The sequence below is a fragment of the Fusarium tjaetaba genome (genome assembly GCF_013396195.1).
Source record: "Fusarium tjaetaba strain NRRL 66243 chromosome Unknown NRRL66243_c0000156, whole genome shotgun sequence".
NCBI classification, from domain to species: Eukaryota; Fungi; Ascomycota; class Sordariomycetes; order Hypocreales; family Nectriaceae; genus Fusarium; species Fusarium tjaetaba.
In genome coordinates, this window is record NW_023501352.1 from 25,630 (window position 1) to 52,659 (window position 27,030).

A 27,030-nucleotide genomic window follows, 5' to 3' on the forward strand; every position below is an offset into this window, starting at 1 on the left:
ATGTTATCTTTTTATGACGACAAAAAGATCTCATACAGACGATTACTCGATACAAAATAACCTTCAAATTCATCATTAATACTACGCCGAGCTCAAGTCGCCAAACGCTGGAGGAAAGAAATTGTATATCTGTCACCAACAAACCGATGTTTCATGAGCCAATGATGTCGAGATGGAAAGGAAGTGGCTATTATCAACTGGGACAGTCATTTGGACAAAGCTATCTTGTGGTTTGTCTTTTCTATGCGCATAGAGTGGGTGGGATGGTTCCTTGGAGTTACAACCTCTTAAAATTGGTCTGGAACATGTTTGGTCGGGGTTTGAATTGCATCCAATGTATCATATGTAGCCATGACAGCAAGAATCAAGCAAGCATCATCATCTCGAGTATATACAGAGGACATATTAAGATGACCCAGCATCTCATTTTTCTAGACTAATAAGTTAACAAAGATCTGCACCACCGACTCCCTGCTAGCCCTCTGTTGAAGGGTTCATTTACCATCCCAGAACAACAAATTGATGATCAAACACACTAATATATCCAAAAAAAAGAGCTGCATTAGCTCATATGTCTAAACCTCGATGGTAAAATGGCTGATTTGCGAATAATATGCATGCACAGCTAGCTCTAACAGCATAACATCGCCATACACCTCGCTTCCATCGAAACCTCCAATGACAATAAGGCGACTATCATACAGCACTGTCCCGTGATAGCCACGACCTGAAGGTGCTTTGCCGTAAACCCGGCGTCTATCCCATGTCATTGTAACCAGGTTCAAAAGCAGGACATCATTCGAGTATTCGCTTCCGTCGTGGCCTCCAATGACAAATAAATACGAGCCGACTATTGTGGCCGTATGTGATAAACGACGGAAAGCAACGGGGATAGGGACTGCTCTCCATAACTGGGCGTCAACGTCGTAAACCCATACATCGTCGAAACATTCGCCGCCATCAGAGCCTCCAAAAATGATGAGTTTGCTGCCCACCATGTTGGCAGTGTGGTAGCCCCTTGCCTTGGGACGATAGTCTTTTGACCCAGGACTTGACTTATCTGAACTTGACACTAATCGCCATGACATTTTGTTGACATCAGCAACATCTAACCGCCAGATATCGTTCAGAGCTCGGACCCCATCGCCGCCGCCGAATACGTATATACCGTTCTTGTATAGACAAGCAGTATGCGCTCTCCGCTTCGATGGCATCTTATCTCCTATAATACGGGGCTTTGTCCACCGGAAGTTTGTTGTATCCAGGACATAGACATCGTTATAATACTCCGGACCGTCACCTCCGCCAAACACGATGAGTTTCTTGCCCACGGCAGTGCATGTCATGGCTCTCAGAGGAACAGGTATATCACCAACGACATAAGGTATAGACCAATGGAAAGAGTCGGCATCGAGCACGTAGAGATCGTTGAAGCATGTCCTCGAGTCACAGCCGCCGAATACATAAACGTTCGAGCCAATGATTGTCGTTGTGTGTGCTCGTAACGAGGTGTGAGGAGCGCCCGACACAGGTGCCTTGGACCAGTACATGCCAGATGCTGGAGCCACGTCGACCTTTGGAGCCGTCCGGGGGTCTGGAAGCGACGGAAACGCAGTGTACTCGTCTTGTGATATCCGAGATCTATGCGATGCATACCGGGCTGTCGCTTGTGCAGTCGTTCGGCTCGTTATGGCGGATGTCGACCGTGAAGCGGTTGGTCGCCGATTATGTCGATCTCCCTCACTTGAGGCATCGCCAGCGCTGGTTGAGATCGAATGCGGCGGTTTATGGACTGCTCTCGAGGTAGTAGCTCCTTGCGGGGCGGTCTGTGATGCGGATTGAGAGCGCTGCCGGATAGAAAGATCGGAAGGCTTTCGACGATTTGCTTGTATGCTTTTGCTGGCAAGATGACCTGGTGTATGGCTTCTGGGTAGGGGCATTTGATCGCTAGACTCGTCATCATCGTCGGAATCGTCGTCGACAAAGGTCGGCCGTGTGGCTGCGGGAGCCGGAGCAGGTGATCGTTGTTGCTGTTGTTGAACGCTCTTCGCCTTAAGGTGCGACTTATCGGGGGATCTCCTCGTATCCGCCATGACTGCGTAGGTTCTTCTTCATTGCCTTCCTAGACAAGGCGTTGAGCTTGTGACTTGAATCGGTCGAGGTGGGAAAAAGGTGGAATGACTGAGAGCAGTGAAGCGGGCAAAAAGGAACGAACAATATGCAATTAAAAGCAGGCAGCTGAAGCCAAAGCCAATTGGCGATTTGCCAAGGGCGCAAAGTGAAGGGAGGGGCAGGCGAGCCGGTGATGGTGATAGTATGTAAATGATGTCGAAGGGTAGGGATCGTGCAACGTTGGAGCTGGGGTTGAGTTGAGCATACCTCCAGCTACCTTAGGTACCTTAGGTCCTGCCGTCTTGAGTCGAAAGAGTACCCCCCTTAGGTGGATACAGTAGCTTTGTCGCCGTTGATTCTGTAGCACTTCTAGGGGAGGAAAGAAAACTCAGGATCTTGATTCTAAGTGATAGAAATATTTAGGTAACTTATTATAAGTTTAGGATATCCTTAGCTGAGTTTATTTTGACACCCTCTATTAAGGTCTGGTGTTTTCTTGCTCCCCGAGGTCACTTTTAGCGAGGCCTAGCCCATGTCACCAAGTGCGGAGATGAGGCTCTCAGGCGTCTAACGTACCTGATACATTCGGCTTCTCACTGACCTCATAGCACATAAGACCTAGAAATACGGAGTAGGTCTAGGGGAATTTAGTGCATTTTTAGTTACACCAACAATCGAGGTTTTTTTTACCTAGGGACGTATGCACTTGAGAGTAGATCTTGATACGACTGATATTTTCATCAGCTGGCACTGAACGAGCACTGTCAGAAACAATCACTCATTAATTTGTGTATAGCAGTGTAAGAGGTAAGCCATTTTTTGCTCACGCACTGTAGCAGCGAGAAGAACATTTGCACTTCTTTCTCACCTTCCATTTCAACCTTTCTCTCGTTTCCTCTCTCTTACACAGACTCACTTCGCTCATAATTCCTTTACTTATTCTTCATGACGAATTTATGAGCTTATAATTTTCTTTCAGCACATGCATTGTCCCAGAGGCTGACCATTCTCAGCCGCTTTGACCATGAGTGAGCAACACGACGCTCATATGGAAGGCGTTTCCCCAGGCAATGCGCATGCAGAACTTGCAGTTGATGCCAGCAATACTATAACCTCGACAAAGGATGAAGAGCGGGCTTCGAAGAGACTTAAGGTTAACGATTTGGACCCGTCTCAATCTGTCCCAGGAGAGGATTTGCATGATGCACCCGCTCCTAAGGAGAATGAGCAATCCACAAATGGCGACAAGGAGAATGAGGTCTCGAGACCACAGCCGGACCCCAAGATCGAGTACGTTGATGGGCGCAACAAGGGAGTTGCCCCTATCAAGAAAGAGTGAGAAGCCCACAGTAGAACTGTTCTAGAGACACACTGACAAATCAAAGGTATCTTGTAGACATGTCAACTCAGAAAGATGCGTCTGACGATGCTGTGAACGACGATGACGATGCTGAGGCACGTGGCACTACCGAAGGAAATGCTGAGAATGGCGATCGAAAGCCAGGCAAGGGAAAGAAAGAGAAGAAGAAGAAGGGACAGAACACAGAGCGCGATTTTGGCAAATTTGACGATGCCTTTCGTCTTTGCAACAGTCGAGCCTTCTATCCCGAGTTTTCTCCCAGAGAATGCAAGTTTGGTGACCGATGCAGACTCTGCCATGATATTCGAAAGTATCTTGAGGAAGGCCGCCGAGGTGATGTTGAGACTTTCGAAGGCAAATGCCCCGTGTTCGAGGCTCATGGCCACTGCCCTTCGGGCTGGAAGTGCCGTTTTGTTAAGAGCCACATGAAGGAAATCGAGCACGAGGACGGCCGAAAAGAGCTGGTGCTCATGAGCACTTCAGCAAAAGGCGGCGAGAACGATGAGCCTAAAGATGAAGGATCCGAGGAGCAGCGACCTTCTATTTTCAACGTCGTCAGTATGGATAAAAAGATTGACCTCAACCGCAAGCGGACCGACTTTACACGATCTGACCAGTACATCACTTGGCTTAGTAAGGAAGCCAAGCTGAGCGAAGAGTTTATGAATCGTCGCAAGAATCAGTCTACCGAGGGCATCGACGATCTACGTGCCCGCTTCGTCGACCCCCCCTTTAAGCCTTCTGAGAAGCGCCGTCTCTATTTCGGTCAAGAGACCCCAACCCTGGCACCTCTCACCACCCAAGGGAACTTGCCCTTCCGTCGACTCTGCGTCGAGCTTGGAGCCCAGCTCACATACTCGGAGATGGCATTGAGTATGCCCCTCATACAGGGAACGAAGGCTGACTGGACACTTCTAAAGGTTCATGAGTCAGAGCTCTCACCTCCCAAGTTTAACCCAGGCTCTGTCCCCATCTTTGATGACTACGACCGCTCTAAAGATATCAAGTTCGGTGCCCAGATCTCCGGAAACAACCACTGGGTTGTTACCAAGGCTGCTGACGTACTGAATCGTTATTGCCCTCACCTTCGCCTCATCGATTTGAACTGCGGGTGTCCGATTGATATGGTCTTCAAGTCTGGCGGTGGATCGGCGCTTCTCGAAAACTCAGGCAAATTGGAACGTATGATTCGGGGGATGAACGCTGTGTCAGGGGAGGTCCCTATCACAGCCAAGATCCGCACTGGTATCCGAAACTCCCGTCCTACAGCCACTCAGCTTATTGGAAAACTGGCTTTTGGTGCACGAGAGCACCGAGAACGACTTGGGGCTCCTGGATGTGCGGCCCTGACTCTTCATGGACGCAGCCGTGAGCAGCGATACACTAAGAAGGCCGACTGGGGCTACATCAGCGAGTGCGCCGCGCTCATCAAGACTTACAATAAGCAGAAGGACAACCTGAGTGACACCATCGCTGAGCCCGATGCCAGCAGCCTCCCTAATGCCAAGGATGGCCGCATGTACTTCCTCGGTAACGGCGACTGCTATTCGCACATCGAGTACTACGAGCACATTGAGAAGGCTCGTGTCGATACCGTCATGATTGGCCGTGGGGCTCTCATCAAGCCTTGGCTCTTTGAGGAGATTGAGAAGGGCCAATACCTCGACAAGTCATCTAGCGAGCGTCTCCGCTACATCGAGAAGTTTGTGCGCTATGGCCTTGATGCCTGGGGTTCCGATGAACTCGGCATTGGATTCACTCGCCGTTTCCTTCTCGAGTGGCTCAGTTTTACGCACCGATATGTCCCTATTGGTTTGTTAGAGTATCTCCCACCGTGCCTTAATGACCGACCTCCCAAGTACGAGGGGAGAGATGAGATGGAAACGCTTATGGCGTCTAACAACTTCAGGGACTGGATCAAAATCAGGTATGTTAATCCTTTTGTGGCGCTGTTACAATACACAATGGGTTTGCTTTCTTAGGTCGGTATGCTAACCAGCTATTCACAGCGAGATGTTCCTTGGTCCCGTCCACCCAACGTTTAAGTTCCAGCCCAAGCACAAGTCCAACGCGTACGAGGCCGAGGGTTGAACAATGATTCAACAGCAAGGCATCAAACAGGCGGGCGGCGCAGAAGGGGACTTGTGAAGAATTTTTTGAGGCGAAAAGGGTCGATTTTTCGGGCGCATATTTGCTATCTAGGAATCTGGGCAAAGATAGCCACAAAGCATGGATGACTGATGTCTTTATGACGAGTTCAAGGAGGTCCTGTTTACGGGGGGGGGGACGGGGATGTGAACCCGAAACTTGTGCCATAACGAAAAGTCTGATCTGGCATCGATCAGATAAATATACAGAGAACCATTGCGAATGTATTTCGACTCGGCGCAAGCTGTTACGAGATAACGATGTTATTGAACAGTACTATGTTGAAATCAAACAATGGTCTCCCAGTCGTCCAGATATTTAACTTCCGGGGTTTAACCCTGGCTTGTCTTCAAGCTTGCTGCCACGATTATTTCGAAGGTCTACCTGCGCGGGTCATGAATTTATGCTGAGTGCTCTGGGATTTGCATAGGTATGCTTGACCGAAATCGACGCATGAGCATTGACCCCGAACAATCTCATACCCAGGGAACGCCGGTGGGGTAATTACCTACTTAACAAGTGAAAATATATAGATGTATCTTTATGGGAGTTATGCTTCCCCAGGTATCGCTAGACATGACGAAACCATTCGAACGCTAGGAACTAATACAATATGTGTGTGAAACCCATCCAACAACTCCGTGATGACTTTTGTAATCCAATCATCAATGCACCCTTGCAATATCCAAGACAGAATCGTACAGCTGTCGTCTTTATATGTGATTATGAACGCTTTCAATGTGGCTGATAGCATTCTATGAGTAGAAGTGGCTCCTCTGCATGCCATCAGCAGAAGCATACTCGCTCTTCCCATCCTCGGGGCGGACAATCGAGCTAGTTAGGGAGTTTGTACGGCTACTCTCGCTAGGCGCGGCCTTGATCTTCTTGGGCTCCTGTGTCGGGCGCTTGATGACTTCGAGGTAGGTAGATGGAAGATAGCCTTGGCGGCCGTCGCGGGATCGGCACTGCCACCACTCACTGGGATTACCAGAGGGATCGTTTTTACTTAGGACGGCAACAAGATCACCCTTTCTCGCCTCGAGCTCCATGCCTGTGTTAGGCTGAGGGAGGAAATCGAAGGTGAGTCGGCAAAACTCAAGTTTAGCAGGGTCGACCGGCTGCTGTGATTCCATGGCCTGGGCCTGAAGACGCTTCTGCTCCTGCTCTTGTGAGGCAGCAAGCGTCCTTATCATCTTTGACATCAGATAAGGAATGCCAAAGGCAGCCAGAACAAAGAAGAGCAAAGGCTTCTTGCTAGCCTTCGCAGGAAGTGGATTACCATCTGGTCCAACGCTACGACCTTCGAACCGTGCAAATGCAGCTGGTGTGAGGGCAGTCGCATCGGCGGGCGGCGGTCGACCAGTAAGCTTAGCAATCAATGTGCGAATCCAGCGCATCAATGTGAAGATACCCAGCACGGAGCCCAGAGTATCCCTCAGGTTACCAAATTGTTCAGCGACAGAGACCATGGCTAAGAACTGTTTAGTTGACTCTCTGGTTGACCCATCACAGACCAAAGAACTTACCAAAGAAGCTGGAGTGAGTAGCCATGTATGTGCTCTCAAGCATCTGGGCGAAGCCTCCAAAAGCCGTGACAATACCCTCGAGCATTTGGAAGGTAGCCTGAGTGCTGTTGTTGAAGGTGTTGGTCAAGCTGTTTTGGTCGCCTGGCATTCCCATGCCACCACCGTACATACCGCCGCCCATACCACCATACATGCCTCCTCCATAGCCACCGTACCCTCCACCGTACATGCTACCGTAGCCACTCATGCCGCCCATACCACCCATGCCAAATCGCGAGTATGGGCTGGAATATGGTGACGAGTACGCGCCACCCATTGAGCTATACGGCGAGGAATTCATCCTGCTGTAATTGGCAGCGTTCTGATTGACCGTTGATGTGAGAGAAGAAGGTCGACTAGGAAGCGGAGGGGCAGAAGACGAATCGGTGATCGATGTTGTAGTTCCTGACGCAACTGACGATGAGATAGGTGAGGCTGCTAGTGTATAGTGAGTAGGAAGGCTCTTTGATGCGGGGAGTCAGGAGAAGGTGACTGGCAAAAGACATGGAAAGGGAAATGGTAAGAGAGAAGAATTGATGGATGCGACTTACCAGCAGTCGCAGCTGCGCCAGGTTGCTCCCAGGGCTTGGGTGGAGAGGCCATGATATTGTCTTGTTATCGCAAGGAGGAACAGTTCACAAGCCGGGTTCGGACAATGGAGTACCGGCAAACGGTATCACAGTGTCAGAATTTGAGTAGTCTAATTGTTGAGCCTCCTAGTTAAGCAGACTGGTCTTGGACGTTGGCCACTCCTCGTGACGTTTGGTGGTGGACCTCGGAAAGTGTACCGGACGCAAAATCGGAGACTGACTCCGTGATCATATGCAGCAGCCCCAGTTAGCGTAACCGCGGCGCGCGGGGACAACGGAGTTGCCTCGGGATACGGGGAAAAGAGCCGCCGAGACCGAGATCTGATAAGACTGAGAGGGTCGCTATCTCTCGAGAATTAGAGACGCGCAAGAATTGCGATGGTGATGGGCGTGGGCGTGGACGTGGAGGTGATGAGAAGGAGGAGGGAGACGAGATTGTCGCAGAGGAAAAGCCGAGAAAGATGGAGTTGATTAGAGATAAAAAATCAGTGGGGCCCAACTTAACCTAGGCTACCTACCGGCCGTAGACTTGGGAGCAGGCGCATTCAAGTTTAAAAGGGAAGAAAAATCCGGGGGCGAATGGGACCGAACCAGAAGCCAGACCTCGGCAGACTAGGCCCCGCCCGACTCTCATCATTCTTACCTTTTTAAGGCAATACGACTCGTGAAGATGGCCTTTGACTTTTGAGATTTTGATGATGTTTGATGATCTGATACTAATACATACTTGGGCATTTCATTGATGAGTTTGCGAGTACTTGCGTCCCTTCTGATGCAACAGCTCGCGAAGTCTAGTCGAGTCATTAATTAATGTTCCTTTAATCGCCTATGTCACTATAATCAAACCGTTTTCCGTTGGCCGTTGTTGCCGGTAAAAGGTAAGTTTCCATGTGACGCTGATGCTTTCCGGTTTCGCCACACCAATCGACTACGGTATACGGAGTAGGCGACTTGCTTCCAAGGGCTACCTTAGGTAGTGATTTACCTAAACTTACGTCAATCTCAGCCGCCACCCTGCCAGCCTACCCTATGGCATATGATACGGACAGAATGAAAACTACCAAATCAAACCCTGATGAGCGAACAGATATACACACAGTACTCACATTAAGTGACTGTCTGTCTTGCTTGCTTGCTTGTAGTACCTTTCGGTGTTCTAGTGCTTCTGGCCTCGAAGACCGAGTTGCTCTTATTGTGTGCGAATACTTTGATCCTACCACAGGTACAGTGTATCTCGTCATATTTGGGCTTCCTCATGGACCATTAATGGTATGACAAGACGATTATAACGTATTATGTACGTTTACGAAAAATAAACAGAGAAGACAGGAAGCTTGTCCTAGGTTTTTCACCAAAGTCTGAAAAATAATGAAAGCAATTACCCAAGCCAGCTTGTTGAACTACCTACCCACCTTAGGTACCTGAAGAAGAGCTATCGAGAGCCAATCATGATTTACTGTAAGAAACTCAACCACGGAGTACAACAACAAACAACACAACATACACCATGGTTGAAAAGCGACAACCAAGCCCTGGCTTCATTTCTAATCCATTTATCAAAAGAAGAAATCTCGAATGGACACTCGACACACCATCGCCTTCACAGCTACCAACAACTGCTGACATAGAATCGGGATCAGCCACTGTAGAGGACCATCTTTCGCATTTCAAAGCGCATCTCTCTAGACATATATCAAGCCCATCGCCGCTATCCACATCATCATATAGCTCACTTTATACCGAAAACTTTGGAAGCTCTGCAGGCGCTCATTTCGTCATTCATCAACATGACCACCCAATTGCTGGCACGCACTATGACCTCCGTCTTCAGATCAATGAGACCAGTAGCGTTAGCTGGGCGATCATGTATGGACTCCCGGGCGACCCTCAGAGTATACGGTTGAATCGCAACGCGACAGAGACGCGAATTCACTGCCTATGGGTACGAGGTCTTTCTCTTTACAGAAGCAAAGGAGTTAATATTGTCATAGAATCATCTCATTGAGACTGCCTCAGCCTCAACCGGATCACTTCTTATTTGGGACTCGGGAACATATAGCATCCTCCCACGTCAAAGCAAGCATGCCCCAACGACTGATCCGACCTCTCCAGCGTCCTCACCAGGTCCATCGCCCGCGCCAACACAGCAAGCTCTTCTGCACGCCGCTTTTCGGAATCGTAAAATCCGTATTCGACTGCATGGATCGCGCTTACCAGATCCATATGTTCTAAACCTTCGTTTAACCAGGTCAGAAGATGTTGCCGGTAAAGTAAGGAGAGAAAAAACAAATCGGAAACGACGACGTCTTCATGCCCAGGCAGAGACGCAACCTGAGACGAGTGATGAGGACTGTGAGGGTGATGCGAGTGAGGATGTCCCTACAAACACTGATGCGGGAACCAATGCAGACGACCTTTCCGCCATGGAGCGTGAGCTACGTGAGCTTGAAGACGAAGAGGTCCGCAGAACAAATGCGTATACGGGGGCTTCCAATACCATCGGTAGTGTACACCAACGACGATGGTATCTTTCACTTGACCGCCCGGCTTGTGGGTTTGTGGAAAAAAGAATCAAGAACCGTTCAGTCTGGAAACTCGGAGACGGTACGGAGACTAAGAGCAAACAGAACGACAACGGACGCTTGTCATACCCATTCTACGTCCGGGGGCCAGATCATGAGCGTAGTGTATTAACAGGACGGCTAGGAGCTGATATTCTCCAAGACGAGGGCGTGGATAAATTTATTCAGCGTAAAGGCTGGAAGCCAGTGCTGAAATGACAGCCCCCCAGGGAAGACAAGACACGCGCAGTGTCTGAATCGACTATCAAAATTTATTGTGTAGACTACATAATACCTAGGCTTGTGCCACATTCCCATTTTCCCATCCCAGTGCATGGTTGTATAGCTCGTCTACCTTGATACCTGGCGGATATTATATACCGTAGACTGGCCAGGCCGACTACCTCGCCATAATCCCATGTAAATCAATCCGTCTCAACCAGACTCATCAAACGCCATCCCATGCTTGCTAAATCGCGGATCCACATATCTGTGAAGACCGAATCACACCCAACACTATCACTGCAGAAACAAAGACAAACCATACTTTTGAAATAGTAGTACTATACCCCTTCCCAGCACGTCTTGGAGCCTAAATTTTGGGCTCCACAAGAGTGGGAGCAATTCGCCTCTTCTTTGGCTCCTTACTGTCTTCTTTTTCGCCTTCACTGGCGTCGCGCTTAGTGCCCGCAACACTGCCTGTAGTACTTCGAGGAGTCTCGGGAGGTGTTGTGAGCGGAACACCAGTCACTTTGCCAGAATTTGCTGCTGAAATGCCTGGAACATTGCCAGAAATCAGAGGTGGATTGGTGACAACACCGGCTGCAGGCACAGTGCTGGCCTGTGTAGTGATAGTCGCAATTGAAGACGTCGAATTCGATCTCGCAGGAGAAGATGGACGTTGAGAAAGAATTGAAGCTGACTGCGGAGGTGAAGGGGCAGTAAAAGAGCTCGCGGAGTTGCGATGGTGGTGATGCGAGCCGTTAGGAAAGGGTGAAGGTGGAGCAAACGCGGTCGTTGGGGTAGGCATGGGAGTGCTTTGATTAGACGATGTCCCTGTTTGGGACTTGGGCGGACCGACCTCACCCTTATAGACTTCACCCAGTTCTCCAGCTGTAAAGGATAGTGTTGAGCAGAAACCATCAGAAGACGAGATCATTAAAGTCAGACCATCGCTTGACCTAGTAGTTTTGTTAGTCAATCTACACAGTTGACGGGCGATAGAAACTCCAGCATACCATGCAAGGTCAGTGAAGGTAGCGCAATGAAGATTGCTGACAACACAGATAGGGGTCTTTTGCTGAGTATCGTAAAGTAGGACCGAGTCTTGTGTAGCCACTGCGTAGACCATGCGGTAAGGCAGGGAAAAGGCAGGCTTTGGGCCTGATGCAGCTAAAGCCGTATCTGAGCTTGATGCCTTTGTGTCTGATGCGGTAGAGGGTGGAGGAGGTGGATCCATGACAGAAGGAGCTGGGGATGGTTTCGACAGAGGTTCTGGAAGGGCTGGAATAGGCTCCTCTGAAGATGATGTGTCAATGGTGATATTGCGTGTGACAGGAGGAGACTGCCGCAGTGTGTAGAATATCGGAGAACATTTTACCACGACCGAGGGCTTCTTGTGACCCGGCAAATGGGCGATCGGGGGCTTGTTGATACCACCACGCGTGTATATGTAGACTGTGTTAATCACTTCATAAATAGGTTTCGCGTCTCTTTCAGCTTGGTGTTGGTTTTGGTACTGTCCCGATGGGGTTAATAGCAAGCTGCCATCTGGTGTAAATGTGAGTCGTCGAAAAAAGGAAGTGAGCGTCTCATTGGCATAGAGGTTCGCATTCTTCATTCCCAACCCGCTGCTCAACGTTGACGATGGTTTCGGAGAGGGGTCCATAGGCATGACGGCCGGCAAAGGCATAGACGGCGCTGGCGATACAGATCGACGAGAAGAGAACGAAGATCGACGGCTATGGCTAACGACGCTGGGCGGGTTCATGGGAAGCGCGAAAGAAGTAGGCGTGCCGGGTGCAGAAGGCACAGGTGATCCGATAGAAGGCGCAGAATCAAGGACAGCAAGCGAAGAGCGATGGCCAAAGTCGGGAGGAGCAGGACTGCTCGAAGAAATTCGTCGAGGAGGAAGATCGGCCTTGATATGGCTGGCAAGTCGAGGAGTCTTGTCGTCTACGCTAAGGGTGTATTGCCCATCCTTGGTTTTTAGGGAGTAAATATGAACTGATCGATCGGAGGACTGCGTCGCGATGTACTCGTTGAGGGGATCCCATGTGACGCCCTGCACATAATGACTGTGCTCGGCGATCTGGCGCACGAGTGTTCCTGTTTGCTGTGTTAGAATCTGACGGTGATCGGGTCGTTTAGAGTCGTCTGCTGACCTGTCTGGGCGTTGTAGATTCGTGCTATGTTATCCATACTGCCGATGATGAAGTACACTCCGTCTGGAGACCAGGCTAAGTCATAGATCTCCGCGCCACTAGAACGACACATATGCTTTGCCCTCCAAGACTCTTTGTCTTCCGGGGCATCGGATCCGAAGGCTGTTTGGGGTGTTTCGCTTGGTACCCAGAGGATCACGTTGCCATCATCGCCTGCAGAGGCTAGAATTTCGCCTGAAAATGAAGCTGTGAGCAGAGTAAATTGTGAATGAGGATAGGAGAGCCTTACCCTTGGGCGCCCAACGAACAACATTAACAGCTTGGTTGTGCTTTGAAAGGGTTGAAAGGTACTCGACCTTACGGTCTTCCCCATCAACCAGAACCCTCCATATTCTAATATGATTATCACCACCAGCCGTTGCTAAACGCCCCTTTCCAGACGGCTCGAAGTGGGCGGAGTAAACGGGGGCATTCTGGTCATGCCAATTGATGATTAGAGGAGCAGCTTTCATCGTGTTGATATGTTTGGGTGATCAAACGGGGGTAGAAGCTGCATAGGTGAGGTAGGGAGAAGAGACTGAAGAGCTCTGTGGCTCCCACGCTCGAATACGAACGAGATCAACGGTCGAAGACGATGAGATGGCGCGAACCTAGAGTGGGTGTGAGAAGAAGAAAATAAGGCGAAGGTGGACTCCGGATAATTGTTCGAGGTTGTCGGCAGTGATGGAATTGGCACGGTAGTGCCAAAAGCAGAGTAACAACGGGTGAGTTTGATGGTGGAGAGTAGTCTAGAGCTCCAGGCTGAAGCTGGTGTGGACCTCTGAAAGCCTCTGATTACCTAGACGCCAAGGCAAGTTGCACAGTAAGATAGAGATAAGTAGGAGCTAGAGAGAACAACAGAGATCGGGGGTCGAAGTTTAGCGTTGCTGATTGATTGGATCTAAGAAATAAAAAGGGACTGGAAGAAGGGGGAAACAGGAAAAAGAGAAAAAGGAAACGAAGGAGAAGTGAATGGTTGGAAAAGAGGAGCCAAACGGTGTGCACGATCGAGGTTTATTCCGGCGATACCTCCAAGAAACAGAAACAGGGCTCGCATCACTTTGCTGTTACTGTCACTGCCAATGTCACCGCGACTGTGACTTTCTGACACTCACGACCACGAGGAACAAGGCACGAGGCACAGGGCGTTTTGGCGCACCTTCAGGCGTGTCACCAAACTCAGCCGACTAACTAAAATATGCAAGGCGCTGTACTGTAGCTTGACGCATTGGATAGTTTTACCTACCTAGTACAGGTTAATGAGTTGCGGCGGACGCGCGGGCGATCGCACACATGGGGAATGGATCAAATGGATCAAATGGATCATCAGGATCCAATGAGGAACAGCATCCAATTCATGGATTGATGCATGTCAAGAGGGGACAACGCACCTCTCTGTCAGGGCAAGATCTTGTTCTAAGCTGTGCTGTAGCAGTGGATTATCAGTGGTGGTCCAAGACAGTTGCGCCGAAGCCAAGCGCTAATAAACCAATGGAAGGAATTAGTCGACTCTGCCGAGTAATAGGGTGCCTATTACCGAGTATTCTTCAGGCCTGTCGCCAGCGTAGTTGAAGTGGTTGTCAGAGCGGCTGCATCGTGTACTAGGGGCTCTACTGGGGTTCTATGGACGGTCTATCAGGTGTTGATGACAACTGAGACGGGCCAAGTAGCACCAAACGAAATGGGGGCCAAAGCTCATCAGCCCTGAAGAAGAAAGGGGATGAGTTCAGAATAGGTACCCAAAACGAACGGTCGTCAAAAGGATCAGAAGGAAAAACCAAATGCCCCCTTGGGTCTGTTACTGGGCATGTATCAAAGTTCACGATATTGACTTAATAAAGCTTTGCCACCTGGGAGGTAAGTAATATTTAAATTATGCTAGACTTTAGAGATGCTTGGATACCTTTTAAGGCTGATATGTAAACTTTAAAAAAAAAATGTATTAAAGTTCACGTTGGCATTAGATGGATATACTACACTGCATAGCAATGCATGTGGAAACATCCGGAAACCAGCCGCCAATGTTAGTGACTCATGTGAAACAAAGGCTCAATCACAGTTCCTTTTCCTTGTACCTCAGTACTCGTGAAATTGATATACATACCTAGGTAGTATGGCTTTAAGCTGCTGCCCCTCTTCGAAAGGCATACATATCCTCAACTATGTACCCATGTAAACAAACGACTTGTTACGAGTTGACTACCAGTGGTATGTAGTGAGTTATCACAATGAGCCTAACCTTAGCAAGTGGGGGAATGCCTCACGGCGAACAAGACTTTCAGGCTCAACTAGCCAATCACATTGCTCGTTTTGATCATCTGCATGGCTACCAGTGGCCTGATCTCAATCACTATGGAGACCAGATGGGCTCTTTTCAGCTCTCAGGATTCCGGCTACAGAAGGGTGGCATGGATATCCATGACAGCCATCGATATGGAGTAGATATACTAGGTTTCTTGTGTTCCAGATTATTGTTATACGATCTGACTGGGCTGCATTCATGGTAGCTATCGCCAATACGGTCAGGGAATGGACCTATAATTTCGCTACCCGTCTGTGCCGTTAATGTTATCTTTGTCTTCAGGATTAAGTTCAAGACATGAAACATTGGTCAACAAGCTCACCATCACCTCCCTGAATAGGTATGCAGCGTGGCGGTATCTAGAAACACATCAGCGGCCTGCTTGATGAGTGTAATATCGGCATCTGCCTAAGCCAACCAGCCACCTTAGTAGCCAGATGGAGTCACCAGCAGTATTCCATCCTATATTCACTAAGACAGGCAAGGTAGTTAGCCTTTTCACAGCGCATGAGATTGGCCAAAAACGAGGATGACTGCTTCATGTTATGGAGGTAATGATTTCCCCCTTGTGCTGCTTATAGTCAAGAAAAATAAAATTATTGATTTGAGTTGACTTGTGAATTTGGCTCTCATAGAAAGTTGCCCGGGGTGCATCCACCCGCCATACCCCTCCTGACTTTGCCCATTGTTAAGAATATCTGTGACTTTATCTAGCCTTCATCGACGCTGAAGCCTAGAGAGTATGTGTTGTCTGTGACACATTGCCCTTACCGGGTTTCGCGAGGTCATCACCACCATCCGAGGCTTCTGCATCCAGTGAAACTTTGAATGTGCGAAACTTGCGAATAGGAACTCCTCGAGTGAACAGCTCATCGATTTCTTCCAAAGTCTTACCTCCACATTCAGGAATACAGAACCACGAGAATAATGTCGCCATGAACGAAGTCACTCCGAATATGAAGCCGACTTTAGACCCAAGGCCAGCATGCGATTGGTCAATGAGGTAGGGAATACTAAAAGCAACAGCCCATTGAATGACAATGTTGAAGACCGCTCCCACAGCATATGTGAGATCGCGTAGACCGGTCGTGGGGATCTCTGCTGCTACAACGTGTGAGAGAGGTGCCCATCCTAGGGAAAATCCGATGCCGAAGAGGGTGACGGTCGCAACGATAGCAGACCGAATGCTCTGCGAGGGATTCTTCACAGTTCCGAGCCCACCCATGGTCATAAGACTGGCTGTCTGAAGGACTGCTCCGGCTATCATCAAGGGACTGTCGAATCACGTCAGCTGGTGTTGTTACATGTGAATACTCGGGCAATACTAACACTCGTCCTGTCTTATCAGACAAGAACTGTGTCAAGAAGACGGCAACAATATTAAGCGCAGAGTTGATGCATGACATAACAAAAGGGTTCACCGAATTCAAACTTTGGATAAATATTGTGCCATATTTGGAAGCAAAGTTCTGACCCGTGAGTTGAAGAAAAATGTTGACGCCGATTGTGATCAAAGTTCGCTTGAGATTCGCTGAGGTCGTCAGTAAATGTCATATCCCTGAAATTGGTAGTTGGAGTTAGCTTACTCCCTCGCCACATATCTATAAATCTACCCTTTTTAACAGTGTTATTGAGAGCATTCTGCATCTCTCGAAATTCATGCTCGATCTCGTCGTCGGTATATGCCCCTTGTCGAAGCAGTCGGAGGGACTTGAGAGCATCCTCCTGGCGATCTCGGGTCAATAGCCAACGGGGAGACTGGAAGAATTAGAGAAATCCGGTAGCCATCAGAGTTCTCATACCTCGGGGATCCACCACACAGCCACTGCGAGGATAGAAGGAATCACGAAGAAAAGGCCATAGGGAATCCTCCAGGAAGCATGTCCCTTGATGTCGCTGGTACCTCGGCAGATAATAGACATGACAAGGCTACCAAACTAGTTGAGGCATTAGAGAAATGGAACACCAGGAAGGAAAAGGGTCTTAGACGAACCAAAAGACCAGACTGATAAGTACCAACGACAAAGCCACGAGCCTCTGCGGGAACAAGCTCTGACTGTAAAACAGGGACTAAGGCGAGCTCTATTCCGATGTAAACATATGTGATAGTACGACCAGTGATTGCCTGAGTTGGGGTCTTGGACGTAATCAAGATGACTCCGGATATCAAAGCCCAGAAACACATGAGAAACATTGCCAGACGGCGGCCAAAGCGACGGCTGAAGAGGTTACCAAGAACGAGACCAAACACAAAGCCAATAAATTGGATGCTATTCAAGAGGGAGAGGAAGACCGTCTCGAGAACGTATGTACCAGTGGCTTGATCAAAGGTTCCGAACTGTCTCTTGAAGAAAGGCATTGCCTGAGTGTTGCTGAAGGCAGCCTGGTCCATGCCGAAGTTGAGTTGCGACAAGGCAATTATACCACAAGCATAGATGAGGCGGCCATTGAAGCAGGCAAGGAGCCCGCGAGTGCGTTTAGGAGGGGCCATGTTTGCTTGTTGCTCAGAGTCTCGGATCATCAAGTTGTTGGCCTCGATGCAACTCTTGGTTTCCAAAGACTATACATGCTCTTATTTATACATGACGGCCGATTGTGGCCATAGACTGAAGCTTCTTGTCGTCAGAACTGGTTTCGATCACGCGAGATGATCTAGGACGCGATGGAACATGGCTTTGTACAGTATCCTTGATGTTGGACGGGCATCATTGACGAGTGTAAGTGTTTTACGGAGGCATGGCTGTGGTCTCAGCTTCGGTTAACTGAACCCGGAACTCGATAGTCGCCCATCTCTGGTAAAGTCAATGGCGTGCTAGAGGTTCCCCGCATTTCGGGGAGTTCGATAAGTTGTTTTGGCGACGCGGAGAGGCGGTTCCGTCTATGCCGGGACGGAGATGGCGGGTAAAGACGGAGACGGAAGACGTTCGGAGTGGGGCCGCTCGGTGTTGAGGGCCTCTGGGACTCCTCTCATTTGGGCCAGTGGCTGATACTGTATGTCCAGCCTATGCTAGTTGTGGCATATTCCTATTTAAGTATTTATAAAGCTGCTGGATACCTCCTCGTACTGGGATATATGGACGGAGAAGACGCGGATAGGCGGCCTTAAGTGGACCTCAAGCACCCTCCATTATCAAGTGTGTATAGCTAGCTAATCCTGTCAACTCCACACTCCGATGAACTCTCCATAAACAGGTAATAAAGTAGATAACCCCGGATTGAGGAACCAAATGTAGATAATTACCCAAAAACCCTCTCTGTTGCCCTACCGCGGCTGTCTTGTCAACCTCATAATCTATCTCAATATGTGTTCCGTTCCAACCCACAAGCGACCCAACTTTCTCGTCATCGTCGCCGATGACCTGGGCTACAGTGACCTTGGATGCTTTGGCTCTGAGATAGCGACTCCAAATCTTGACCGCCTCTCGCAGACTGGTGTGCGACTGACCAATTTCCATACGGCTTCAGCATGCTCTCCAACTAGGAGCATGCTGTTCTCCGGAACGGACAACCACATTGCAGGCCTGGGCCAGATGACTGAGCACATGGCGAGGTTTATGGATAAGTACAAAAACAGGCCTGGCTATGAGGGATACCTCAACTTTCGCGTTGCTGCGCTTAGTGAGATTCTCCAAGATGCTGGTTATCATACAATCATGTCTGGAAAATGGTAGGTTGAGAGCGACTCGACAGCCTCAAAACCATGACTAAATGTTGTCGCCAGGCACCTCGGAACGACGAACGAGACATCGCCTCACGCGAGAGGGTTTGACAACAGTTATGTCTTCTTATCAGGCTGCTGTAATCACTACAACTATGAACCACAACTCGACGACCCAGCGCACGGGTTCTTCACACCCATGAACGCCAGCAAGTTCTGGATGCAAGACGACAGATTCTTAGATCGGAAAAACCCAAAAGATATCCCCGACGACTTTTACTCGACTACTACCTTTTCCGAAAAGTTGGTTGATTACCTGAAAGATCGCAAAGACACTGAGCAGCCGTTCTTTGCGTATCTACCTTTCACCGCACCTCATTGGCCTCTGCAGGCGCCGCGCGAGACAATCGAGAGATATAAAGGCATCTACGACGATGGACCAGCAGCCTTGCGCAAACGAAGGTTGGCGAATCTCGTCAAACTGGGACTCATCTCTGAAGACACAGAACCAGCGCCCGTGACAGTCGAACTTTGGGATAAGATGTCACCCATGGAGAAGGCTGAGTCGGCGAGGAAAATGGAAGTCTATGCCGCCATGGTAGATCTCATAGACGTCAATGTCGGCCGCGTGGTAGACTATCTCGACTCTATTGATGAGTTAGACAACACCTTTGTCCTCTTCATGTCGGACAACGGAGCCGAAGGGGCTATGCTCGAAGCTGTTCCCATGATGGGCAGTGTTGGAAGTGTCCCAAGAATCATCAACAAATACTACAATAACTCGATTGATAACATGGGAATGGCAGACTCATATATCTGGTATGGTCCTGAGTGGGCATGTGCGTCAATGGCGCCCTCTAGAGGTTTCAAAACTTGGATCACTGAAGGCGGCATTAGATGTCCATGCCTTGTTCGATATCCTCCTTTCTCCAAGGCTGGCGGATCGCACACCGACTCATTCTGTACGGTCATGGATATTCTACCGACAGTCCTTGACTTGGCGGGCATCCCCTTACCAGGAAGCAAATTCCGAGGCAGAGAAGTATTCCCCGTGAGGGGATCCTCATGGGTGTTACATCTTGAAGACCAATCTCCAGCTTTTCATGATGAGGAAAAGGAGATCACTGGTTGGGAGCTGTTCGGTCTCCGAGCCATCAGGGAGGGTCACTGGAAGGCTTTATACATGACCGCACCAAGGGGAAAAGACAAATGGGAGCTGTACAACTTGAAGAGCGATCCAGGCGAGTTGCACGATCTCGCTGACAGCAACCCAGTTATTATGGACCGCCTGGTTAATTTATGGGAGATCTACTATTCAGAAACAGGAATGTTTGACCCAGGGCATGAGTTCGGTGTCACCAAGATCTAGGACTTGAACAAATATCAGCTGCTTGTTTCGAGGATTAGTACTAAAATCAAATTTCGCAGTCATTTGTTTTCGACTTAGGCGTATGCTTCCATGTTCTTTTGTTGATCCCTATGTCCTTTTGTGACGAATGTTCCGAGGTAAACTTGTGACGCTGAGCTATATACTCTAAAGTGAAAAAACTGTTTCTCGGCGTAAATAATCTTCCTTGCTAATGACTTGACTCAAAATTCGCGATTCAAATATCGGGAAGTTTCTCTATTGATACCTTTGCCTCGGGGAGCAAGAAAACACTTGTTCTTAAACCAAGGGGCAAAGGATAACCAATCTAAAGGCATACTAAGGCTATGCGAAATTCAGTACTTTTATTGTTTATAATCGAGTTCCTAAAATTTCTTCATCATCTAGCCAAATATCGTTTGTTTCAGCTTTTCCTTCTCTCCACTACTCTCACACATGTCACGAAACACACCCTCTTGTTGCCAAAGCTCCTTGGGAGTCCCAAACTCTGCAACCTGACCGTCTGAAAGGACTAGGATGCGATCAAAGTCAGCGATGGTACTCAGACGATGTGCAATGACGATGAGTGTGCTGTCGGTAAACTCCTCTCGAATGCTGCGCTGGATAAGAGCGTCGGTAGCCATGTCGACGGCGGAAGTGGCCTCGTCTAGTACCATGATCTTAGGCCGTGCCACAATGGCACGAGCCAGACAGAGAAGTTGTCGTTGACCCTGAGATAGGTTGCCGCCAGACTCAGAGATTGGGCTTGATAGATCTCGGAATATGTTTGTATTCTTGGCAGCAAGTGTCGAGGTTGCCGCAGAGGCGGGCTCGTTAGTGGGTGTGACTGGCTGTGAGTCGACAAGATGAACGCGGCCCAGTGACTCGCGAAGTTCATCATCTGTATTGTCCTCAAATGGGTCAAGGTTGGATCTGATTGTTCCCGAAAAAAGGACAGGATCCTGAGAAGATGTCAATCTGCATGTAGTAAAACCAAAAGCGAATACACATACCTGAGGAATGATAGCTAGGCGAGATCGCAAGCTATGCAGGTCAATTTTGGAAATATCCAGGCCGTCAATAGTGACGCTACCAGAACGAGCTTCCAAAAATCGGAATAAGGCCAGAGTCAGAGACGACTTTCCAGCACCTGTACGCCCCACAACGCCGACTCTTTCGTTATTCTTGACGTCAAAGGAGATTCCCCTGAGTACTGGTGGAAGGTCAGGAGCGTATGAAACCTCGAGATCCTTGATCTCCATAGTTCCGGAAGTAGGCCACGCGGCAGAAGGCTTCTCTCCCTCAAGCGACTCGGTCTCAAGTTCGGTATATTCGACAACTCGCTCGGTTGAGTTCATATTCAGCTCCATACCAGCATAATTTCGAATGGTCCAGAGGATACTCTCGGCAAAATCCATGGCAAAAGACAAGGTGAAGCCAGCCAAGGCAGCGTCCATATTAGGGCTCACAATAACAATTATCCCGACAATAGTCGAGAATAATGTACCAATAAGACCCATCCGTAGACCCATCCAGCGGTTCACAAGCCACATATAAGAGGTGATGATGCTCCACGAATCAAGCTTCTCATACATCCTGTTTATATAGACCTGTGTCTTCTTGTAGCCTCGGATTGTCGACACACCCGCGAGGGCTGCGTTGAAGAGCTCGAAGACTGGGGACTTGCAGTTACTCTCGAGTCGTTTCAGTGGTCGTGCGCCATAAAGATACCTATTACCCAGTAGAATACCAAGCCCCAGTAGAACTATAGCCAAGGGGATCACGATACCGGACGCGAAGAAGGCGGCCACGCAGACACCGACCAGGGACAGCAAGTTGGAGATGAACTGAGTCCAGTCCATAGTGATACGGTTATCGATGATATTGAAGTCAGACGAGAATCGATTTAGAATTCTGCCGACGGGAACAGTGTCGAGCCATCTCAGAGGAGTATGTAGGACAGTAAACAGCATCTTTTCAAAGAGTGATCGGCTTGCTTTGATAGCAAGGAAATAAGCCCAGAAGAACCTGAATGTACCAACAATTGCGGTAGCACTGGAGATGGCAATGTAGATCCATAAGTAGTACTTCAAATCATAGTGAGTCCCACTAGCCCTAAACTCAGGCGCGGAGGAGTACGGGAAATGTTGAAGAGAGAATACTGAGGCGTGGCCATGCTGCTGCTGGATGCTGCCAACTGAAATACTTTCGTCGACATCACCAGTCCAAATTCGGAGCCACCATGCTCGACCTGATGTCAATGTTAGCAGTAAACTTGACCATAGATTTATAATGCTCACCAAGAATGCCAACTTCATAACCAAGAAAAACAAGTGCACAAATGCTCCAAAGGACAACGCCGCCACTATCTTGCAGATAGGTCAGATAGACATGCTTCTTAACGACACCCCTTTCCCGAACTTCTTCCTGTATGAACTGCTTAGCGTTCTTGGACGGCACTTTCTGCAGCGCATTATTCTCATTATTCTCGGCTGGGTCTGTGATGGAAGCTTCCTCGGAGTTGACAGCCGTTGAGGAATCAATAGTCTCATCTTCAGAAGCTTGCTGCGCAGTCTCTTCGTGCTGGCGAATCTCCTCCAGGGTCCCATCCTTGATAAAGTCAGAAACCAAACCAGCATGCAGAGCAACACCTTCACCAAGCTCTACTATATACTTGGCCTTCGACTGCACTAAAGCAACGTGGTGAGTGACTAGGATTCGAGTACGTCCCTTGCAAATATCGCCTGTGACACACTTTTCAAAGATATGGCGGCCGACATGTGCATCGACAGCACTAAAGACGTCGTCCATCACCAAGATATCGGCTCGTGAATAAATAGCCCGCGCCAACGTGACACGCCATTTCTGACCGCCAGACAAATTGATGCCGTTTGCACCGAGCTCTGTCTTGTCGCCATCTGTCAAAATCTGCAGATCCTTCTTAAGAGCGCACACATCAACGACCTGGTTGTAGCGTTCCTCGATAAAAGGGAGTCCAAATAAGATGTTATCACGTAGAGATGCGCTCTCGAGCCAAGGAGTTTGACCAACATAAGCAATAGATCCGGGAATAATCCAGTTGCCGAGGTTGGCTTGGGCATCGCGACGGTCTTCCGGGGCAACAGTGCTAGGCACATAAACAGAACCCTCCAATACATCAGTTTCACCAAGAATGGCAGAAAGAAGCAAACTCTTTCCTGTACCGGTCTTTCCAGAAATAACTGAAAGTTCGCCAGCAGGGAATCTTATGTTCAGACTCCTCAGGATGAACCTATCCTCGTCAGGTGTCTCGTCATCTTCGGGCCAAGCAATGGATGCGTCTTCGAACGCCACATCTGTGCCTTCGGAAAGTGTGTTCTTCATCTCGGGACCATTGAGATATGTTTGAATTCGCTTCAAGGAGACAAACGTATCAACTCCCATCGTGATGAGTTCCGGTAACACACCGAGCGAGACTTCCAAAGCCTTGAAAATTCCAATGCTAACGAAGGCAACAGAGGGCAAAAGTTGACCGTTCATAACAGCATAGACAGCAAGCGATGTCGCAGCAAGCAAAATGGGGCTGACAACCCAGCATCCAAAGAGACCGGTATCAACAACAAAAAGTCCCCATAATGTCTTCAATTCTCTCTCTCGCATAGCCAAGATGCGCTTTTCCCAGCGACTCTCCAGGGCGGCGAACTTGATCTGTCTCATTCCAAGAAGAGCTTCGTTGACCACAGCTAACTTCTCATCACGGAGCTTCATCAACTTGTCCGATCTGGACAGCAATTCTCGAGAGAAGTAGGTATTGGCGGGAAGAGTAAGACCCCAGGCTACCAAACCAGCTGTGAAAGGGATCCATCCAATCAGGCGAACCAAAAAAAAGGAGAAAAATACCAGCTTGAAGACACTGTTGTATATCAGGAACTGGAAACCCGTGAAGTTCGAGATTCGCAACGCATCGACACCAACAAGGTTGACGATTGCCTGTCTAGACTTCAACACACTTGAGCCGTCATCCGCATCTTCTTCATTTTTCTTGTCTTCCGCGTGGCCCTGTGGCTCATCTGACTCTTTCGACTTATCCGCGGACTTGACGTTCTTGCGTCGAAGCGACTTTTCGAAGATCAGTGTCGACAGTTGCGAACGGATAGGGAGAGCAATGCTCGCAAAGGAGTACCAGAATACCCATCCTTCAACCCACTTTGATGCATCAGTATAAGGAAAAGAAGTTTATATGAAGTACTTACGGCATCTAAGAGATTAAAGCCAGCCATCGCAAAAATCAAAATCCAGAGCTCCAAGTTGGATGCTCCGGACAGTCCTACATCGCGCTGTTCGAGAATGTTGATCACACGCAACATGGTCCAGAAAGGTAACAAGGCCAGGATGTTTCGGAACACAGTAAGGGAGAGCTGTACCATAAAGGAGCCTTTGTATGCCCAAAACAGGGAGCGGAAGAGACTGCCTTGAGGTTTCGATGCGAGCCAGTCCTCTTTCAAATCAGCAGCTCTCAGCGCCCGGTCTACATGAGGAACGTCGCTGGCATCCAGATCGTTCTTTTTGACCGCAAAAGAAAGGAGGGGGTCAACCCAGGACCACGTGTAGCGGCTGAAGGCAGAAACAGTCCATTGCTCATCGACCTTTTTGCCTTTGAAGAATACATCAGGTCGGCGTGGGAGTAGCACACTAGAGAGGCAGAGAAGGACGACTGCACCAACATTCACAGCACGAAGAACAAGAGCCACTGTGTTGTTTCGAGTGAAAAACTGAGCCTCCTTAATCAATTGGGGCACAGTAATGGTGGCAACAATGAGAGAAGACCCAAAAAGCCACAGGCCAAGATCGTGGACCTTTACAGGCGCATGATGGGCACTCAAGGAGATGGCATGGAGAAGAATAAGAGCCTATTTAGAGAACGTCAGTGACCATTGCAGATTGCCATTCCATTCCAAATACTCACCCATGCCCCAGCAATGAGCCAATTCCTGAGCAAGAGCGAATCTGACTGCGAGAGCGAATGAAGTACTGAAATTGCAATTGATGTTCCAAGACCAACGGCGGACAGGGCAAGGATGAAAACTTTGGGAAGACGGTTCGAAAAAGCGGCCAAGCTTTCAGGTGTACTCTTGCCATCGGCATCCTCATAGAAGTTGTCCCGTGCAGCACGCTTCCGTAGTTGGGTGACGGCGGTGGCTAGAGCAGGCGTAGTGGCTAATGCTACAACAACAAGGCCTGTGCCAGTCAAAATCACATCGATTTTGGGCACACTCATGATTGAGCCCTGAGTAGATTTGCTGAAGAAGAGTCGTGAAAAACAATGGCGAAGAACGCCAGAATATAATCTTTGTCGCCACCCTCTGTTATCGTTGTTTCTGGTGGTTATACTCAGTCGAGTTATAAAATCTTAAAAAGGGCCAGGCTAGAAACAGTCTATACATTTGACGTGCTCCAAAATAACGAGAGAAAAGGAGGGAGAGATAGACAAGGATCCAGCACAGGTTTTTAAACAGATTCGAAATCAGTCACGCCTTACGCATGTAAGCTGGCTGATGCCGCTTCAAGGATTTGTAAAAAAAGAAAGACGGGGACCCTTCAACTCCGTGGTGAGTGGATTGAGTCAACGTCAGAAAGATTCGGTTAGATAATCAAGAAGTGCGGTTTTTGGATCGAGTATAGTCTTAGTGCTTCAAGAAACCGCTCGAACAGGGTTGAGAGAAAATAGTCTCGGGGGGTTGGTAGAGGGGGGCAAGGATCTGATTGCGAGATATCCTACAAAGGTCCGTTGTTGGGAACCTAGCAGATTTGAAAAAGTTCCTTTGATATCAGGTTGCCCATGACTCTTCACGGCGAGGCATCAACGATCCATAAAGAGTATAGTTCGTTTCTAATGCAAGGTATGATGTGCAGAACGTGAATGCCATAGTGTGGTATCAACGGGATCCGGCTATCAAGTGTACTTCCTAGTACAGAATACTTCATATCAACCGGCACCGGGGTTACAGGGCTCTCGCGCAAGATCTTTTGACAGGCCTCCTCTTTTGTGTCTCTTGCGTTAAGCAAAATGAGGCCGGCATCCTTCTGTCACCGCTCGTCAGCCACTAGAGGTGACAATGCAGGGTCTTTTCGAGCCCGCCAATCAACACCACAAACCATTCGTGTGGTTGGCGGAGACTAACAAGGTCCAGCACAATCAGCAACCTTCTTGAACGATAGATTTGATGACTAGGATCTGGTGAGTTGTGTCCGCAGGTAGGCAGTAGAATTGATGCCTTGGGCTCTGGATTTCAGTTCCAGGCAGTATGATTTCCTATACGCAGCTGCCTTGAAATTTCTGTTGAAAGTAGTCTGTTTTCGCATCGTAGTTCCATTGGCGATTAACTAAAGAATTTGCCCTGAGCGTGGTAATACGGAGGAGTCAGAAAGTCCACCCGGCGGGCTGGGAATGCCGTTCCCGGGACGTTTGGCCCGTGCGGAGATCGCTAAATTCAGTGGGCATCTGGAAGGTGGGCCCGGCGAACCGTTTATGGAAGGACCTTCAATGAGCGGGCAATACTATCCCGTCTTATCCATCCCATCGGACTGCCTCAGACAAATAGAGATGCAATTGAATTAAACTGGATCGGATATTGTAGAAACCCTTTTTGTTTTAATCTATCAAGAAAGCCAGTCAGTATATGCGATCTCAGAGCGGGCAAGATCAGATACCAACAGCTGCAATGGATAGACTTTCTTGAGACTGTTTAGATGCTGCATACGGAGTAGGAGACTGACCATTGCCGAAATTCATGATCAACAACTTGACAGCATCTGCTGTGATCCTTGTTGAACCATATCAACACCCATTCAGAGTAGTTCTCGGCGACGTGACTCATCAAACCAAACTTGGATGGTCTCCTGAGACATGCATTATCGGTTGGCGCAGGATGCAGAAAGCACCCCTTCGAACGAGATCTAAGACAT

General features: G+C 48.8%; 8 protein-coding genes across 8 annotated transcripts; 3 read left to right on the forward strand and 5 right to left on the reverse strand.

The window, feature by feature from the left end:
• Positions 1 to 575: 575 nt before the first annotated feature.
• On the reverse strand, positions 576 to 2,093 carry FTJAE_7695 (KEL2-involved in cell fusion and morphogenesis; the record flags this gene model as incomplete). The annotated part of the gene is made up of 1 exon (XM_037354437.1): positions 576 to 2,093. One exon carries the CDS (start codon positions 2,091 to 2,093, stop codon positions 576 to 578), a length of 1,518 nt encoding a protein of 505 aa, XP_037205194.1.
• A 1,043-nt stretch (positions 2,094 to 3,136) lies between these two features.
• FTJAE_7696 (tRNA-dihydrouridine synthase 3) lies at positions 3,137 to 5,563 on the forward strand (the record flags this gene model as incomplete). Its single annotated transcript, XM_037354438.1, has 3 exons — positions 3,137 to 3,447; positions 3,498 to 5,399; positions 5,482 to 5,563. 3 exons carry the CDS (start codon positions 3,137 to 3,139, stop codon positions 5,561 to 5,563), a joined length of 2,295 nt encoding a protein of 764 aa, XP_037205195.1.
• Positions 5,564 to 6,375: 812 nt separating this feature from the next.
• FTJAE_7697 (peroxisomal membrane pex13) lies at positions 6,376 to 7,788 on the reverse strand (the record flags this gene model as incomplete). The annotated part of the gene is made up of 3 exons (XM_037354439.1): positions 6,376 to 7,091; positions 7,147 to 7,623; positions 7,737 to 7,788. 3 exons carry the CDS (start codon positions 7,786 to 7,788, stop codon positions 6,376 to 6,378), a joined length of 1,245 nt encoding a protein of 414 aa, XP_037205196.1.
• Positions 7,789 to 9,282: 1,494 nt separating this feature from the next.
• Positions 9,283 to 10,555, forward strand: FTJAE_7698 (abc1 containing protein; the record flags this gene model as incomplete). Its single annotated transcript, XM_037354440.1, has 2 exons — positions 9,283 to 9,717; positions 9,767 to 10,555. The coding sequence occupies 2 exons, from the start codon at positions 9,283 to 9,285 to the stop codon at positions 10,553 to 10,555; spliced, it is 1,224 nt and encodes a 407-aa protein (XP_037205197.1).
• Positions 10,556 to 10,928: 373 nt separating this feature from the next.
• On the reverse strand, positions 10,929 to 13,232 carry FTJAE_7699 (chromatin assembly factor 1 subunit B; the record flags this gene model as incomplete). The annotated part of the gene is made up of 4 exons (XM_037354441.1): positions 10,929 to 11,517; positions 11,575 to 12,664; positions 12,721 to 12,966; positions 13,010 to 13,232. 4 exons carry the CDS (start codon positions 13,230 to 13,232, stop codon positions 10,929 to 10,931), a joined length of 2,148 nt encoding a protein of 715 aa, XP_037205198.1.
• Positions 13,233 to 15,771: 2,539 nt separating this feature from the next.
• On the reverse strand, positions 15,772 to 17,552 carry FTJAE_7700 (RGT2-Sensor of high external glucose concentration; the record flags this gene model as incomplete). The annotated part of the gene is made up of 6 exons (XM_037354444.1): positions 15,772 to 15,794; positions 15,833 to 16,335; positions 16,391 to 16,592; positions 16,648 to 16,819; positions 16,864 to 16,998; positions 17,055 to 17,552. 6 exons carry the CDS (start codon positions 17,550 to 17,552, stop codon positions 15,772 to 15,774), a joined length of 1,533 nt encoding a protein of 510 aa, XP_037205199.1.
• An 811-nt stretch (positions 17,553 to 18,363) lies between these two features.
• On the forward strand, positions 18,364 to 20,088 carry FTJAE_7701 (Arylsulfatase; the record flags this gene model as incomplete). Its single annotated transcript, XM_037354445.1, has 2 exons — positions 18,364 to 18,728; positions 18,783 to 20,088. 2 exons carry the CDS (start codon positions 18,364 to 18,366, stop codon positions 20,086 to 20,088), a joined length of 1,671 nt encoding a protein of 556 aa, XP_037205200.1.
• Positions 20,089 to 20,489: 401 nt separating this feature from the next.
• FTJAE_7702 (ATP-dependent bile acid permease) lies at positions 20,490 to 25,342 on the reverse strand (the record flags this gene model as incomplete). Its single annotated transcript, XM_037354446.1, has 5 exons — positions 20,490 to 21,047; positions 21,099 to 22,336; positions 22,386 to 24,270; positions 24,318 to 24,974; positions 25,031 to 25,342. 5 exons carry the CDS (start codon positions 25,340 to 25,342, stop codon positions 20,490 to 20,492), a joined length of 4,650 nt encoding a protein of 1,549 aa, XP_037205201.1.
• Between the last annotated feature and the right edge of the window lie 1,688 nt (positions 25,343 to 27,030).